General features: G+C 41.6%; 1 protein-coding gene across 1 annotated transcript; it reads right to left on the reverse strand.

The window, feature by feature from the left end:
- Positions 1-1,152: 1,152 nt before the first annotated feature.
- SPCS3 (signal peptidase complex subunit 3) lies at positions 1,153-10,120 on the reverse strand. Its single transcript, XM_088832494.1, has 5 exons — positions 9,834-10,120; positions 8,460-8,535; positions 6,318-6,392; positions 5,604-5,719; positions 1,153-4,682 (listed from the first exon to the last, which is right to left on the reverse strand). The coding sequence occupies exons 1-5, from the start codon at positions 9,974-9,976 to the stop codon at positions 4,550-4,552; spliced, it is 543 nt and encodes a 180-aa protein (XP_088688620.1). The 5' UTR covers positions 9,977-10,120; the 3' UTR covers positions 1,153-4,549.
- Between the last annotated feature and the right edge of the window lie 5,153 nt (positions 10,121-15,273).

Consider the following 15,273-nt stretch of genomic DNA (forward strand, 5'->3'; position numbering starts at 1 on the left):
GGAAGGCCTGGCGTGCTGCAATCCACGGGGTTGCAGTCAGACACAACTGAGCAACTGAACTAAACTGACAGGCACCCATGACCTGTCACAGGTTGCTCTGGAGATCTTTTCTCACCAATATGTGTCTTCCTGAAAAGGAACTGGTCACCAGGACTTAGATTTGTAAGAATGGGTCTCTCTGGCCTCCCGGAGTCACCCCAACCAGATAATGCCAGCTCACGTTTTACCCTGGAGTGTTAGTTGCTCAGTTGTGTCCATCTCTGTGACCCCACGTACTGTGGCCCACCAGACTCCTCTGTCCATGGGATTCTTCAGGCAAGAATAGTGGAGTGGGTTGCCATTTCCTCCTCCAGGGGACGTTTTTCTTGTCACTAATAATGACTACAGTGTTTTACTTCTTGACTCTGTACCTGGATAAATCACAGGGCTGAGAACTCCCAGCTGACCTTTTGTTATCATACCAAAAAAATACTTTGGTTTAAAAAAAAAAAACTTCCCCTCTGAATCCAATTTTCTCTTTTTTGAGGGAGTTTTTCTATCATTGCGGTTGTCTTGAGTTCACTGAGAAACACTGAGAAATGGAAACGATAGGATTCCCACAACTCAGTGCGCTCCCAGGGTGGGCCCAGAAGCAGAATGTGAGGGAGGCTTAATGCACCGTGCCGTCAAATGCAGTCACCTAATCTGACCCGTTTGTTTCTTCATGAGCTCAACCAGCACGTTGAGTATTCAGTCAGGTCTGTGTGGTGACTTTCAATTGTTATTTTATCTGTCTTCTCAGTTAATGTCCCATGGCTCTTATCAGAAGCCTGGCACTAGGGGAACCCAGGTCTTGGCAACAGGAGCGCAGTGCTTGCCTGGCCTGGGCAATGTCCAAGGTACAAAAGAAGAGTCAGATCTAATGTCACCAGGAGCTCAAGAGTGACAACACCAGCCTTTACAAAGGAGCTCACTTACCTGCAAAATAGTCCCCACGGTCTGGCCACGTTACAGACACAATGACTTGGTTCATCATCAGTATTTATTGGGCGCCTGTTTTGTGCAAAGCACTGCGCCAGGCAATGGGGAAAATACAAAGATAAACCCACAAGACTGCCCTCAAAGAGCTTACAGTCTAGGGTAGGAGCAGTCTCTGGAGACCTGCTAGGTGTGACTACCCACCCCCACACCTGCCCCAGAAAAAGACAAAGGAAAAAAAAAAAAGCTCAAGTTTACTAGACTTGGTTTCACCCATTTTTAGTTCAGCAGCTTCACATTTTAAAAAAAGCATCAATCTGAAAGTCTTTTAAATGCATACCTTTTACTCATAAATAAAATTCATTTTCATTAGAAAAATGTTGGATATTTATTGCAATTAAGAAAAGCCTCAAACGTTTCTTCAGTATTGACATGAATGTTTTTCTTATGAATTTAAAGTTTTCCAAATTGCATCAAAACATGCAACAGTTTTTTGAAACAGATTTTTTTTTAAACCACTGGCAGTCACATAAAAGGTACATAGGCTGTCTGCTAAAAGGGAGGCTTCTGAAATGGACAGATATTGACTATCAAAATTCACAGCTTATGGTTTCCCCCCATAAACTCATTTCATGTCAATTCAAAGCATTATAAAACACAGTCCCACTAGCCTTTACCCCAAAGATCCAAGGCTTTAAGGTTTAGATAGTTCTTACAGTCTTAAAGCCTCTCTCTCAGTATCACCAGGCTGGCCAGACCCACCAAAGAGCTGCAAGACAATTACAAAAACAGAAACTCAAACTAACCCCTTTTCCTATTACACCACAAAGGATTTCTGGTCTCCTTTTACCTTCCTTTAGGCACAAAGAAACCAAACGTAATCAACTGTGGGGCATGAAAAACAGATGTAAGTGCTGGTCCAGGTTAAACCTCAGGAGAAAAGGAGCATGGGAGCACATTAGAGGAGTCTTGCAATCTTGCCTAGAAAACCCCATGGATGGAGGAGCCTGGTGGGCTGCAGTCCGTGGGGTCGCTAAGGGTCGGACACGACTGAGCGACTTCATTTCCACACATTGGAGAAGGAAATGGCAACCCACTCGTGTTCTTGCCTGGAGAATCCCAGGGACGGGGGAACCTGGTGGGCTTCCATCTATGGGGTCACACAGAGTCGGACACGACTGAAGCGACTTAGCAGCAGCAGCAATCTTTCCCAGGATGATCCCGGGTCTCAGATGTTTCTAATCCAAAGTGTGAAGCCTTCAGTCTTGTGGAAACGCAAGACTCTGGAACACACTGATGCTATGGTAGACAATGGTCACTGAACACAGGTCCAACTTTTGCACGCAGTTACAGTGGACTTACAAAGCTGTGCAAACCCAAAACTGAGTTCCTGAGAGGAAGGGTCTGTATTCCCGTGTTGGATCATCCTTGTCCCGAGCAGCTTCTTTCAAATGACAGCAAAAACTCTACCGTGCTAGTGGGCCTTTCGACCCCCCTTCCTCACCTAACTCCACAAAGGGGGTGAGCCTGGACTGAACAGTAGCTGGGGTCAACGCCCACATTCCTGGGCAGCACACACAGATCCAGGCGGCCGGAGGCACCTGAACGTCTCAGCTGGTCCTAGGTCTGCCCTGGGCTGCAGGCCCATTGAGAGCACCCTCCTCAAGGAGAGCACACCCTTTTAAGCTTTGATGCCGACAGATGTTAAGTTTGTGTCTAGTATTTGTACAAAAACTATACAAAAAGTTAAATCTTATGGGTGCAAAATCTAACAGAAATAAAATCAGATCAATATGAATTATATGCTAATTCATCTTTCAGTCGTCTTATTACATCTGCCCTCTCTTTACTAAGGTGCTTTTCTGCTCAATCTGCCAAAGAGATACAACGAATTTTATAGATGTGTATGGTATAAAAGAATCACTATTTAAATTAACTAGTCCAACTCTGTCATTTTACAGATAAAGAAATGGAGACCCTGAAAAGTTTAACGAAAAAGCTGCGAGCCAAACCCAGTCTAGTATTCATGACACTGTACCTCTGGCCTCCACAGAACACATGCCCTAACCAGCCAAGCTATTCCAGGCAATGTAAGTAAATGGAGATGTGTTTCTCAAGACAAACGTCAGTCACTGGTATAAACGATGCTTAGAAAACATTAGCCCTTTTTGGTTACTGCTGACACTGTTCCTGCAGTGTTTGGTCTAGCTTTTAAGGATGATTAATCTGCAGTTGCTTCCTTTGAGGATGTTTATTTATCCACTGTAGGAAAACACATGGTTAAATATGATCATATAATCAATCTCTAAATTATTTTTACATACGTTTGGATTCTTTTAACATGAGAATTACTTTATGCAGAGAATGAGTGACATATTACCTCTATATAAATTGTTGGCAACTTGAAAATCAGTTCTTTTCATTTAGAAAAGGAACTCTTCTAACTAATAGAAAGGGCATCCAGGGTAACAAAAACTGTATTTAAAATTACAGAAGTGAATTTTGACTAGTCTATCATCTGAGCTATGGAAGAAAGGACATGCTCAGAGAAATAGATCTGAGTTCAAGGGTTAATGCCCTTCCTTCCTGGATATGTAATAACCTGGAAGCAATTCAATAAACTTCTGGGTCAGTTTCTTTATCTGCAAAGAGCTAACATTTGCACTACCTACCTCATTAGATTATTGAGATTCACATACAGTCAAATATATGTGAGTGCTTGTAAATAGAAAAGCACACCAACAATATTGATTATTATTACCCCAATAATTATTAAAATGTGGACCTAGAAAAAAATTTAAATAATTACCACTCAGTGGCACTAGGCATGCTCAGGAGAACAAATTCAGAGGGTAAACCATGCAAACATCTTCAACTTTCTATGGCAAAGTTAAAAAAAAAAAAAAAAATCACACAAAGATATAATACCAAGGAGCTTTTTTAGAGAAAGTACTGAAAGACACAAACTTAAGTGACTTTAAAATGATTTGAGAATGATTTACTGCATATAAAGAGGTATTTAGTCTTTAGTGGAGAAAGCTGCTTCCTGTCAGAAAAACAAGCATTTGGGCATTCCTAAGACAAATGGAATAAAATTCCATCATGTTTGGCTGTTTTGTAAACCAGGCTTCTCACTAGTAACTACTAATTTTTCCAGTACTGAAATATACCCTAAAAGATAAAAGAAAATATCTGCCTCTAAATCACATCCAACGAGAGCCTGCATGAATGCAAGGCTTAAACAGAGTTCTCCCAGCTCCACAGGCACCTGAAAGTATTGACTATCCTTCATGACCACCCGTACTCCACCCAGAATAACGGAGATAGAGCACAGACTTCAAATACAAGGACTTCACAGACTCTTCTGATGCAGCTGGCTCACTCTTACAATGCTCCACTCTGGCGGCCTTTGTCTGTTTTTATTTGGAAAATTAGGTAGTACATTAGTCTTTCCCTTCAAATATGCCTTCTGATGTTCACTCTTATACCAAAAAAAAAGTTAACAACCCAAAATAAATGAAGATGCAAGGAAGAGAGAAATGAGATACAATTCATTAGGTATAAAAATATGTTGTTTCAAATTCAGAATAATTTAATAACTCTTCGTTATTTCATATGTATCTGGAAATGGGACGGATACATGTCCTGATCCTGTCACGAGAGGTAGAATTCCAGCATTTGGTACGACATTCCAGGACAGGGTTAAAGTGACATTCCTATTTCCCCTGTAACGAGACATCATAAACAGACATCAGCAGAAACATCTGTAGTTCAATAAAAATGTTTTAATTCAAGCACTGCGGTATCATATACTTTATATTTTAACCAGCTCTGAGTGGAATTCTAATCTACAAACACATTTTCTCAAGTCTTTTGAAATCTCAGACAATGCTGGAAAACCCCAGCATTCTCACTGTTGGCTTCCTGTAATGACCCACCTCAAGTTACTTCAGCATCAGTTAAGCAGCCATCAACCAAAATGCTTAAATGTGTAAAACACAGGGAACATAAACATGTTTGAGCTAGAGACCAGGGGGAAATGATCTGAAACTTAATTCTATCATTATCCACATGGGCAAACCTGAATTGATCAAAATCTCTCAATTATGGAAAATTTTCATCTGCAAAAACAGGTTTGGTTAAAATAGCGCTTCCTTAAAATCCTTTCCAAAGCTGACCCACAGAGACTAGAGCCAAAGCGGACCCAAAAGATCAATCATTCTAATTCCTTCATTTTGTACAAAAAGAAGCTGAGGTTCAGAGGTTAAGTGAACCAAAACCAGGAACCTCAGTGTCAACTCATTCAGGTTCCCTGGCAGTTCCTCTGACACCCCTACAGGAGCCCTCTGGGGATAACCGTCCCACCCCAGGATCAGAAGCCCAGGACGTGCTGCACTCCTAAGAGCAGAAGCCCCAGGCCCTCCTAGTCTGACTATTAAGTTCCCAGAAGCCAAGAGAACCGAGCACTTAAGACTCCGGGTTGTATAGCACTGTTTCTACTCAATCTTCCAGTTCAGAGCTATGTAAATACTTTTCTTCTCTCAACTTTACTTTTTAGCCTGTAACGTTTTTCTTTAAAAACACATCACGTCTTTCTCTCCCCTTCACGCCGCATCACATGTAAAAGATGACAAAGAGTTGCTCACTTGAGACCATTTCCGTCGTCAAAGAAAAAATACTTTGTTTTCATATCTTTTAACAGCAGCTTCGGATTATCACCTCTCAGAACAATCTTGTCCCAGAGGACAACCTGGTTCAGAGCCTGCATTAAAATAAAAATTAATTAGATAATTCAATAGAAATTAGCATCTTGGTCACTTCAGATGTATTGGTAAATAAAGTCTTATTTATATGAATGACTCTAACTTTGAGGGAACTGTTAAAATCTTAAAGCAGACAAAATGATACAAGTGGATAAACACAGGAGTCCAACTTCTCCTGGACAAAAGCCATTTCCCTAAGGAAAATCACCTCTTTTGCTAAGACAACCATATTATTTAGAGCCCTTGGAGCTCAAGGCAAGGGTTTAGACTTACGTGCTCTTCAGAGCAAAGCCCTAGGAGAAACAGAAATTTCACTATGGTAAAATCCTGGGAGTCAAACAATCCTTTCAAGTCACTGCTTTGACAGGTCACAAACAAGTATGGGAAATTAAGGACATGAAATGGAGAAAAAACACATCTGTAAAAAAAACAGAAGCTACAAAAGAGATAGTTTTCTTAGTAGAGTCACCATCTCCATGGGCTTGCAATTTTTACTAAATTACTCAGGTCAGATATTTCAACTATATAAAATTTATATTCTTTCCTAAAGAATGAGGTTTTAAATATCTACAGAAATACCTCCACACATGTACTTACATTATTTTTTGTTGAATATTCAGCTGATAAATAAAGAAACAACTGCTTAACATTCCAATCAAATATATTTTCTAGATGTAAATAAATTAAGGAATACATAAATCACAAAGCAGCATACAACTTTAAAAAAGATTTTAGTTATTCTTAAATTGATAATTCACAGCAATTGATACTAAAATTAAAATAAAGAAGAGGTGGCCCAGAAACATACTGGCGCACTAATAAAAACATATAAAAGATAATACAGTGTGAAATCCAGCTCATTCCAAAGTCAAAAAATACCAGAGAGATTAGAAGCATCATTCACTGCTCCCCTAAGCATTACTACCTGAGACACTTCAATTAATAAGAAATTAACCAAGAAATAAAAATTTAGTTTTCTGTAACATCAGCCCATTAAGTCTACAAGAAAGAGGACCTAGTATCTTAAACATACATGACTCCACTGGAGTTCCGAGTATGACCAATAATCACAAGGCAACTTCATGTTATGCAAAAAAGAACAGGCTCAAGTAACTAAACCAAGTAAACTGTACATGTTGAACTGAACTGAACCAAGGACAGTAAACTGTATATGTTGTTTATGGACACATGCCAGTAGAGATCAAAATGTCTTAACCCATGATGTGCTTTGTAAAGTAAGAGTATGAAGACCAACTTGGTTTGCAAGAGTGAAAAAGCGCACCAGGATTAATCACAAGACTAGTGGCACTGAGACCTGGGTTGGGAAGATCTGGAGGAGGGATGGCAACCCAGGTGCTTGGAGAATCCCCATGGACAGAGAAGCCTGCCGGGCTACCGTCCACGGGGTCACCAAGAGGAGGACACGACTGAGCGACTAAGCACAGTGGCACTAAGAAATGAACTGAGTCAATGTCTGGATTTCACTAAGCATCATACATTAAGTGAGTCATTTCATTATATCCATTTACATGCTAAGAGGTACATGTTCATGACATTCCTCTCTTGGATGTGTGTATGCACTAAGAATCACTATTTTAGAATTGAAGTCTTCAATATCTCTTTATATGGACAGGTACAATTTCAACTTTTAGCAGCCATGTTAAGAGAATTAAACTACAAATGATGAAACTGGGAATATATAAATATAATAGTTGAAATATCAGGAAGCTTCACTCTAAATGCCCAATACACAAAACTCCTACTTTTACACTAGATCCAAACTCCCTCACTAGCTTAGATTAAAAAAAAAAAAAAATGACTTAATAGCAGAAGTCTGCCACAGGACTTTTCTGATGGTGTATTCTATTTCCTTTATAAAAAAAAAAAAGTGCCTACAGAATTAATTACTAGTCTACTTCTAAACCCCATAATTTATTTTTAAAAAAGGAAATTAAAAGTAATTCCAGGGTAGTAAAGGGGCATGTCAGATAAACTCCCCAGGTACACAATCTGCTTCCACTGTTCAGACAGCTGCTTTACACAAGTACAGACAGTTCAATCTCCATATTCAATTTTAATCTTGCGGTCCTAAAAAGGCAGGTGAGATCCTAGAAGTGGCTGGGAAGAATATTGTCAAAATCGAATCCCATCAAGGAAGATTAAACTGGCCAAAAAGGAGTCAAAAGGTGGAAATTCAAAATAAAACACTGAAATCGCCTCCATTTTAAGTAACTGTTTTCATTAAGATTTCTCTTACTACATAAGTACTTATAAAAGAACTGTAAGGCAGAATGCTAGCACTTTTACTAATAATCATCTGATAATGACCTTCTGAACCACTGCACATGCAATTCACTTTTTTTAACATATGCTCCATATGCTTCTCTCTGCTATCACAAAATACAGACATATTCTTTGGGACTGTACATGAAACACTGCATCTAGGTAGGCTGAGTACTGGTAACATTCTTCCTACTTTAAGCTAAACGATCTAACTTTATTTTCTTTCTGAAATCTAGACTCAAACTCTTGTAGCTTTAGATTTAACTCAAGAATCTATAAATAAGTTTTCCCAAGGTGCGAATGAGGTGACAGTAACACGATTATACTAATGAAAACACAAGCACAGAAATTTACAAGGTTTGATTGATAACGTGGATAAACATACTTATTGCCCCCCAAGTCACTGAACAATATGTATATCATTATACAAGCAATGAGGTATTTTTTCAAAAGGATATCAGCAGTTATATCAAATGTAATGAATCCCAAATCACTTCTTTCTCTAGGTCCAGTGAAGTCTTCTACATTTTTTCTAGAAGCAAAAAATAGTAAGTTTTACCATCATTCAAACTTAACAGCATACAAAATTCACAAAATTCCTTACATAAGTGAAAGACGGTCTAGCTGTACCCCACAAACAAGTAAAAATCAGAGAAACTTGTGTATCAACAAACATTCTAATTCACTATTGAAGCAGGTCTTCACCTATTTCCATTTATCTTAAAAGAATCCCTAACAAAACCCAGAGGGAGATAAAAAGTGCTCAAAGAATGTGAAATACTTTATGTCAAGTAATACTAGCGCTTAGTATGTGTCTCTGTCAGGTCCACTATGTATTTTTGACAATCATCTCAATGCTCACAACATGCCTATGGGTTGGGTGTTACTTCCACTTCAGACAAAAGCAAATGAAGACCAAAAAAGGTTAAGAAGCCAGCTCCAGATACAAAGGAGCTAACAGTTCAGGATTTACCACGAGCCATGCTTTTCTAAACTCTCCCAGAGCAGACAGACTCCGGAGTTCCAGCCAGGGTCTACCTTCATGTAAAAAAAAAAGCTAAAAAACATCCACATAGGCAGGAAAAAAAAAATAGTAGGGGTATAGCTATCAGATGACCTGCTGGTCCGCATTTCCGACTTAAGAAATAAAACGAAGTTGAAGACGAGAGAGCACTTGTTGAAAGATGGCACAGAGAAGGACGATAGAACCAGGGAGGAGTAAAAAAAAAATGCGACGAATAGAAGAAGAAAATCCCGGAGAATAAATCTTAGCATTAAAAAAAAATAATGGGCATTAGCGGAAGGACCATAGCATTAAAAAAAAATAATGGGCATTAGCGGAAGGACCATGTCATTTTCAATTCTACTTGGGGACATGTTCGCAGAATGTATTCAAGCGGCTTGGTCCTTCAAAAATTTTTAAATTCAAAGCGCGCGGCCGCGCAGCGCCGGGGTGCCGCGTCCGCCCCAGGCACCCTCAGCCCTCCGGCGCAGTCGGCAGGCACCCTCGGCGGCCGGAGGCGCAGGCCGACCCGCGGAGGTGAGGGGTCGGGGGGCGAGCGGCGCGGGGCGCGGGGAGGCCGCCGCGCTGTCGTGGGGCTCCCTCATTGGCCGCGCGCGGCCGCGGAAGTGACGAACCGGAAGGAAGCGCGGACGCCGACCCGAGCAACGCTCCACAGGAAAACCGAGGAGCGAGCCCGCGAAGGCGCGGCGCAGGGGGGCGCCGGGGGCCGAGCCGCCCGCCCGGGGGCGCCGGCTCCTCGTGAGGGGCCCCGCGGCCCGGCCGGCCCCCCGACGCCCTGCCCGCTCCCCGGCGGCGGCCGCACTCACAGCATGATCCGCGAGACGTGCAGCCGCACCGGGACGCTCCTGTCTTTGAAGGCGGTGGTGATGAAGCAGCCGAACGTGAGCGCCGCCATCACGCTGAGCGAGAAGGCGAACAGTGAGTTCGCCCGCGACAGCACCGTGTTCATCTCGGCCGACGCCCCGAGACTGCACCGCGGCACAGGCACAGCCGGGACCCCGTTCCGGCAGCGGACCGGCTCCCGACGATCCGCGCCGCCTGCGCCGCGCGTTCCGGGGACGCGCGCCGCCGCGGCCCCGCCTCCTTTCCGGTCCCGGACGCGACCGAGCGCGCGCGCCCCCGCGGCCCGGACACACCCACCGGCGGACGGGGCGCACGCGGAGCCCGAGAGACGGAGCCGCGCGAGGGACCGCCCCCTGTCCTGCCGCCAATCACCGTGAGGGGGCGGGGCTTCGCCGAGGAAGGTCCGCCCACTTGGTCTTAAGTCCCCTAGCCCGGCCCGGGTCTCTGTGCCCAGCACCGTCTCTGCCTCTTCGTCAGCTTGTGTGGAGCTGTGGCTTCCCGGGTGCTTAGGTTCCGTTATTTTGCGTTTAAAGTTAGCAGCGGGGCAAGATCGTTTGGTGCGTGTCCTGACGGGTCGCGTTTGAAAGCAGCACTTTACAAAGCGCCCAGTCTTCCCCTTTGTCAAGCCTGATCAAAGTTAGAACATCAGCTTTTGGGGAGGGCGTGGGGCACAAAATTTATCGGATAATTGAAAGGATGACCTCACTGGGCTCTCAGGATCAAAGAAGGTGATCGCTGTGGAATTGCTATGCCCCACAAAAGATAGTTTAAATTTTTATAAAATACATAAAATGAAATTTTATAAAATATATAAATTTATAGTGTAAATTTTGCAAGCCATCAATACATAATGGCCTTGAGAGACCGTAGGGTTCAGACTGCCAATCCCTGAGTTTAAATAAACTGCCGACACCTTTGTTGCGTTAGCAGCTAGGGTGGGATTTTGGGTTTTGGCGGGGGGTTGTAATTTGAAAAATAGGATTCAATGAGCCCAGTAATCCGCTGAAGTTAACTTCTTAAAAAGTTTTGAGTCCATAAACTAAGGGTGCGAACACCTGAGATATCTGCAGACCAGAAAATGATACTCTGACCCTATTGCTGGTTTACCTGATCGGTTGTTGAGCCCTTGTTTCTTTGTACTACTCAGTAATCACTCAGTTTTCATACAGCCATGCAGTTAAAATTCTAAGTGCCTAGTATGCCAGGTACAGCAGGCTTTGAGAGAACGGGACTAATAACACAAAGCTCCTGCTAAATTGAAGTAGGGCCAAGTAATGAAAACCAAACAAGCTATAAACGAAAGAGAGATCTTTAGCTAAGTTTAAGCCCTAATATTTTATCTTCCAGGCAGCAAAGTGATTAAATGAAGCAATGATTTGTTGAACATCTACTGTGTTGCACGTGACACAGGTGTCTGTGTGTATAACATGGATATCGAAGGAGTATCCATTAATTCCTTCTTTATTGAGAAGTTTTTTTTTTAAACATAAACGAGTGTTGAATTATTTTCAAATGTATTTCTGTATCTTTGGATGTGATCATATGATTTTTCTGGTACCTATTGCTATAGATGGAATGTTTGTGACCACCTCATCTCAATTCCATATGTTGAAATCCTAACTCCCAGTGTGGTGGTATTAAGAGATGACCTCTGGTAAGTGATCTGGTCAAGAGGGTGGAACCCTTATGAGTAAAATGAGTGCCCTTCTAAAGAGACCCCGGAGAGGTCCCTACCCCTCCCTTCATGTTAGGAAATGGTCAGAAGACTGCAGGTCTGTGAACCGAGAAGAATACCTTAAAAAGTTAAAAATCCATATGCAACTCTTATCATTCTATCTTAGTAACTTGCAAAAGGGGGATAAGGAAATATTTGAATTCTTCATATCCTTCCTTTGAAAGGTCTATTGTGAAGAAAAAAATTGTGTAAATGGAATATATTAGATTTTAGCTTCTGGGTGCTAAAGTATGTTCAATTTTTTTGCGCTAATACAGTCTGAATCCGTATATTGGAAGGAAGTACAAAGTATTATTCAAAGGATGTGAATATACTACTAAAACGGAAATTCATGAAGCACAAATTCTGTTTCTGTGGTTTAACCGTAAGTTGTAAGAGTCAGTCATAAGTGTATGATATTCTAGGGACAGGTGGGGAAGCAAAGACCCTGTGACCTGGTATAAGATCAGTTAACAGACGCTGAGTAATGAGCTTGACAGGTGCTCTGATTGTACCATATAGGCAGGGAAGACCCACTGCCCCAAAGACAGCTGTGGTTCTGGTGAAAATCAACATATGATTTGAGTTGTGCATGAACACTTTGGGTGTCTTTCTGCACTTAACATTGCTCATTTGCATAAAACCCAGTGTTGTTTAGCAGTTGGTGATTTTTGTGACAACTTTCCTGTGAAAGATCCCAAGTGATTCCTGATACCAAGTGATTCCTGACACCAGGTGACTCTTAACACCAATATCCCTGGAAGAAAGCAGTGAATAGATCATGTCTTCCTTCTTTTCTCAGATAAATATAAAGAGAAAGCCAAAGTTCAGTCAGTCTACAAACTACATTTCTTCCCTTTCCACCTTCATCGAGCCTTTGGATGTAGATGTGAATCTAGAGAGAGACCCACATGACACTTGTACTTCTCTTTGGTTCAGAAGTGAAGTCGCTCAGTTGTGTCCGACTCTTTGTGACCCCAGGGACTGTAGCCTACCAGGCTTCTCCGTCCATGGGATTTTCCAGGCAAGAATACTGGAGTGGATTGCCATTTCCTTCTCCAGGAGATCTTCCCGACCCAGGGATTGAACCTGGGTCTCCTGCATTGTAGGCAGGCACTTTACCATCTGAGCCACCAGGGAAGTCCCTTTGGTTCAGAGGCTTACAGTAAATGTCAGTTTAGTTATTCTCATACTCCATTACCTAAAAAGTTGCTCTCTATCACTTGATATCATTAAAGGACATTTTTATATGTAGTGCATATTCAAACCACACAATACTCTCAGTCAATGCATTATGGGAATTAATAAGATAATGTCTTTTAAAGCTGGCTTCCCAGTTGGTATAATGGTAAAGAACCTGCCTGCCAATGCAGGAGATGCAAGAAATGAGGGTTTGATCCCTGGGTCAGGAAGATCCCCTGGAGTGGGAAATGGCAACCCACTCCGGTATTCTTGCCTGGGAAATTCTATGGACAGAGGAGCCTGGCGGGCTACAGTCCATGCAGTTGCCAAGAGTCGGACACAACTGAGCGACTGAGAACACCTGCACACACACACACACATTTTAAACTTGGAATCGATAATATTATATACATAAAAAATATAATTTCCATCATTTCTATTAGCTTATGTATATAATTTCTAAATCAAATATTTATATGTATTAGCTAATATATTTTTTATTCTTAAAATTAATAGTTTATTATTAGACTGTTCAAAACAAAATATAATTCTTTGGTTAACCAACCATGGTGAATAGGAGGCTGTTGTACCGGCCCTGAAACACTGGTTTAATGTTCCCACTGTGTTTTTTTATATCTGATTGTTGTTATTCCATAGGGATTTTGTGTCTTTAGAAGACGTGCTTTAAAGAAGATGTGTTCATTAACTGCTTTATTCCTGCCTAAGCCAAGAATGTTTGGTAACAAAGAAGAGAATCTGGTTTTTTTTAAAGTTGAACAATAGCAGGGAAATTCGCTGATACTACTGAAAGGAGACAAATAGAGACTCCTACCAGAAACTGCGTTAGATAACCAAAAATCTGCTTTGAAGAAGAAGGATACTAGAACAACCAATGCCAGTCAGCCTACTTCTGAAAATTCCTATGCAGAGAGATGAACTCTCAAAGCAAACAGAAAACCCTAAGACCAGCATTCTTAGCTCACCTCCTGAGAATGGTACCCATGCATGTCGTCACTGCCTCTGCTTCATCTAGGAGTAAATTATTTGAAGACCCATTTATAATCGGAATTATAAAAGAAGCATTTCATTAGATTTCAGTGTGTAGATCTGAGGCACTATAAATAAATCTCTCAAGCAGCAACCCTCTCCAGTGGGCTCAAGTAATCAATTATAGCTCCACTAAGAGAGATGCATTTTAATGTCTGACTTTGCCAAAAAGCAGGCTAACAGCTGATTCATTCCTAAAGACATTAGTGTCAGTTTTCAAACAATCTTTATTCATAAGAAACGTTCTAAGTCAGGCATCCAGAATTCTTTGGTTCTTAATTTTTTTGATTACTTCAGTGGTCCTGCCTCTAAGTCATTTCAGTCATGTCCAACTCTTTGCAACCCTATGGACTGTAATCCACCAGGCTTCTCTGTCCATTGGATTCTCCAGGCAAGGATACTGGAGTGGGTTGCCATGCCCATCTCCAGGCGATCTTCCCATAACAGGGGTCAAACTCATGTCTTTTACATCTCCTGCGTTGGCCATTATTTAGTAAAAAATAAATTTAGAAACTGAGAACATTGATGACAGAATCAATAGAGTTTAAACTCCAGTGAAGATTTTGGAATGTTAATTATGGTGGACATGTGTCATTCATGTTTACCTAAATTTTTTTCAATGCTTTCTCCACATGGTAACATCAGTAGTTTTGCACTTTGTCCATTCTTCCCTCCCAGCACAGAATCTGAAAAATAACTACTTTTCCCAGCACTCTGTTGCCAGGTACGGACATGTGACTTGTATTTCACCAATCAGATAAAGCCTCATGAACCTATGATTTGACTGACAACATAAGGAAATAGGAGACTGACATCCAAGTTTGCAGGCCTGAGTGTTTAAGTTTGAGGGTGAGTGAACCAGCCTGGAGAGTCACAGCAGAGGCAGTGTAGCTGGGTGGTCATTGGTGGTAGAAGCAGGACTTGTCTAAGGTCAGATAAGCCAGCCAGTCCCATGGATATGACACATCCCAAGATAGATCCCTTCTACCTCTGCTGGTTTTTCTTTGTTTTTTTTTAAATCTGTGCTGTTTAATTTCTGCTTTCTTTTACTCCAGTCATTACCCAAATGCTTACCTTGTTTAATACTGTTTTGCAGTGGTTTGTTATGATTTCAAATCCCGTTGTTTATGACAAAATGAAGCTGTCTTTAAGGGTGAAGTGGTTTTCAAGAACAAAGTGGTTTTTTTTAATAATGTTTATTGGAGTATAGTTGGTTTACAATGTTGTGTTAGTTTCTGCCATATAGCAATCTGCTATACATACCCACTCGCTTTTTAGATTCCTCCCAATGAAGTTAGTGTTTTGATGTAAAAGTGAAATTGTGTGTCAGGATGTCATCAACCACGTCCGTGAGCAGCTGAGGGGTCGCTGGGGGCTGGTCACTAAGAATGTGTAAGAGGCAGCTGGAGCAAGGGGACGCTTAGGTTACAAACACTCGAGACTGTTGCATCCAGGCAAAG

This window comes from Moschus berezovskii, chromosome 26, assembly GCF_049115385.1.
Source record: "Moschus berezovskii isolate FMDL1 chromosome 26, NW_MosBer_1.0, whole genome shotgun sequence".
In the NCBI taxonomy this organism is placed as follows: Eukaryota; Metazoa; Chordata; class Mammalia; order Artiodactyla; family Moschidae; genus Moschus; species Moschus berezovskii.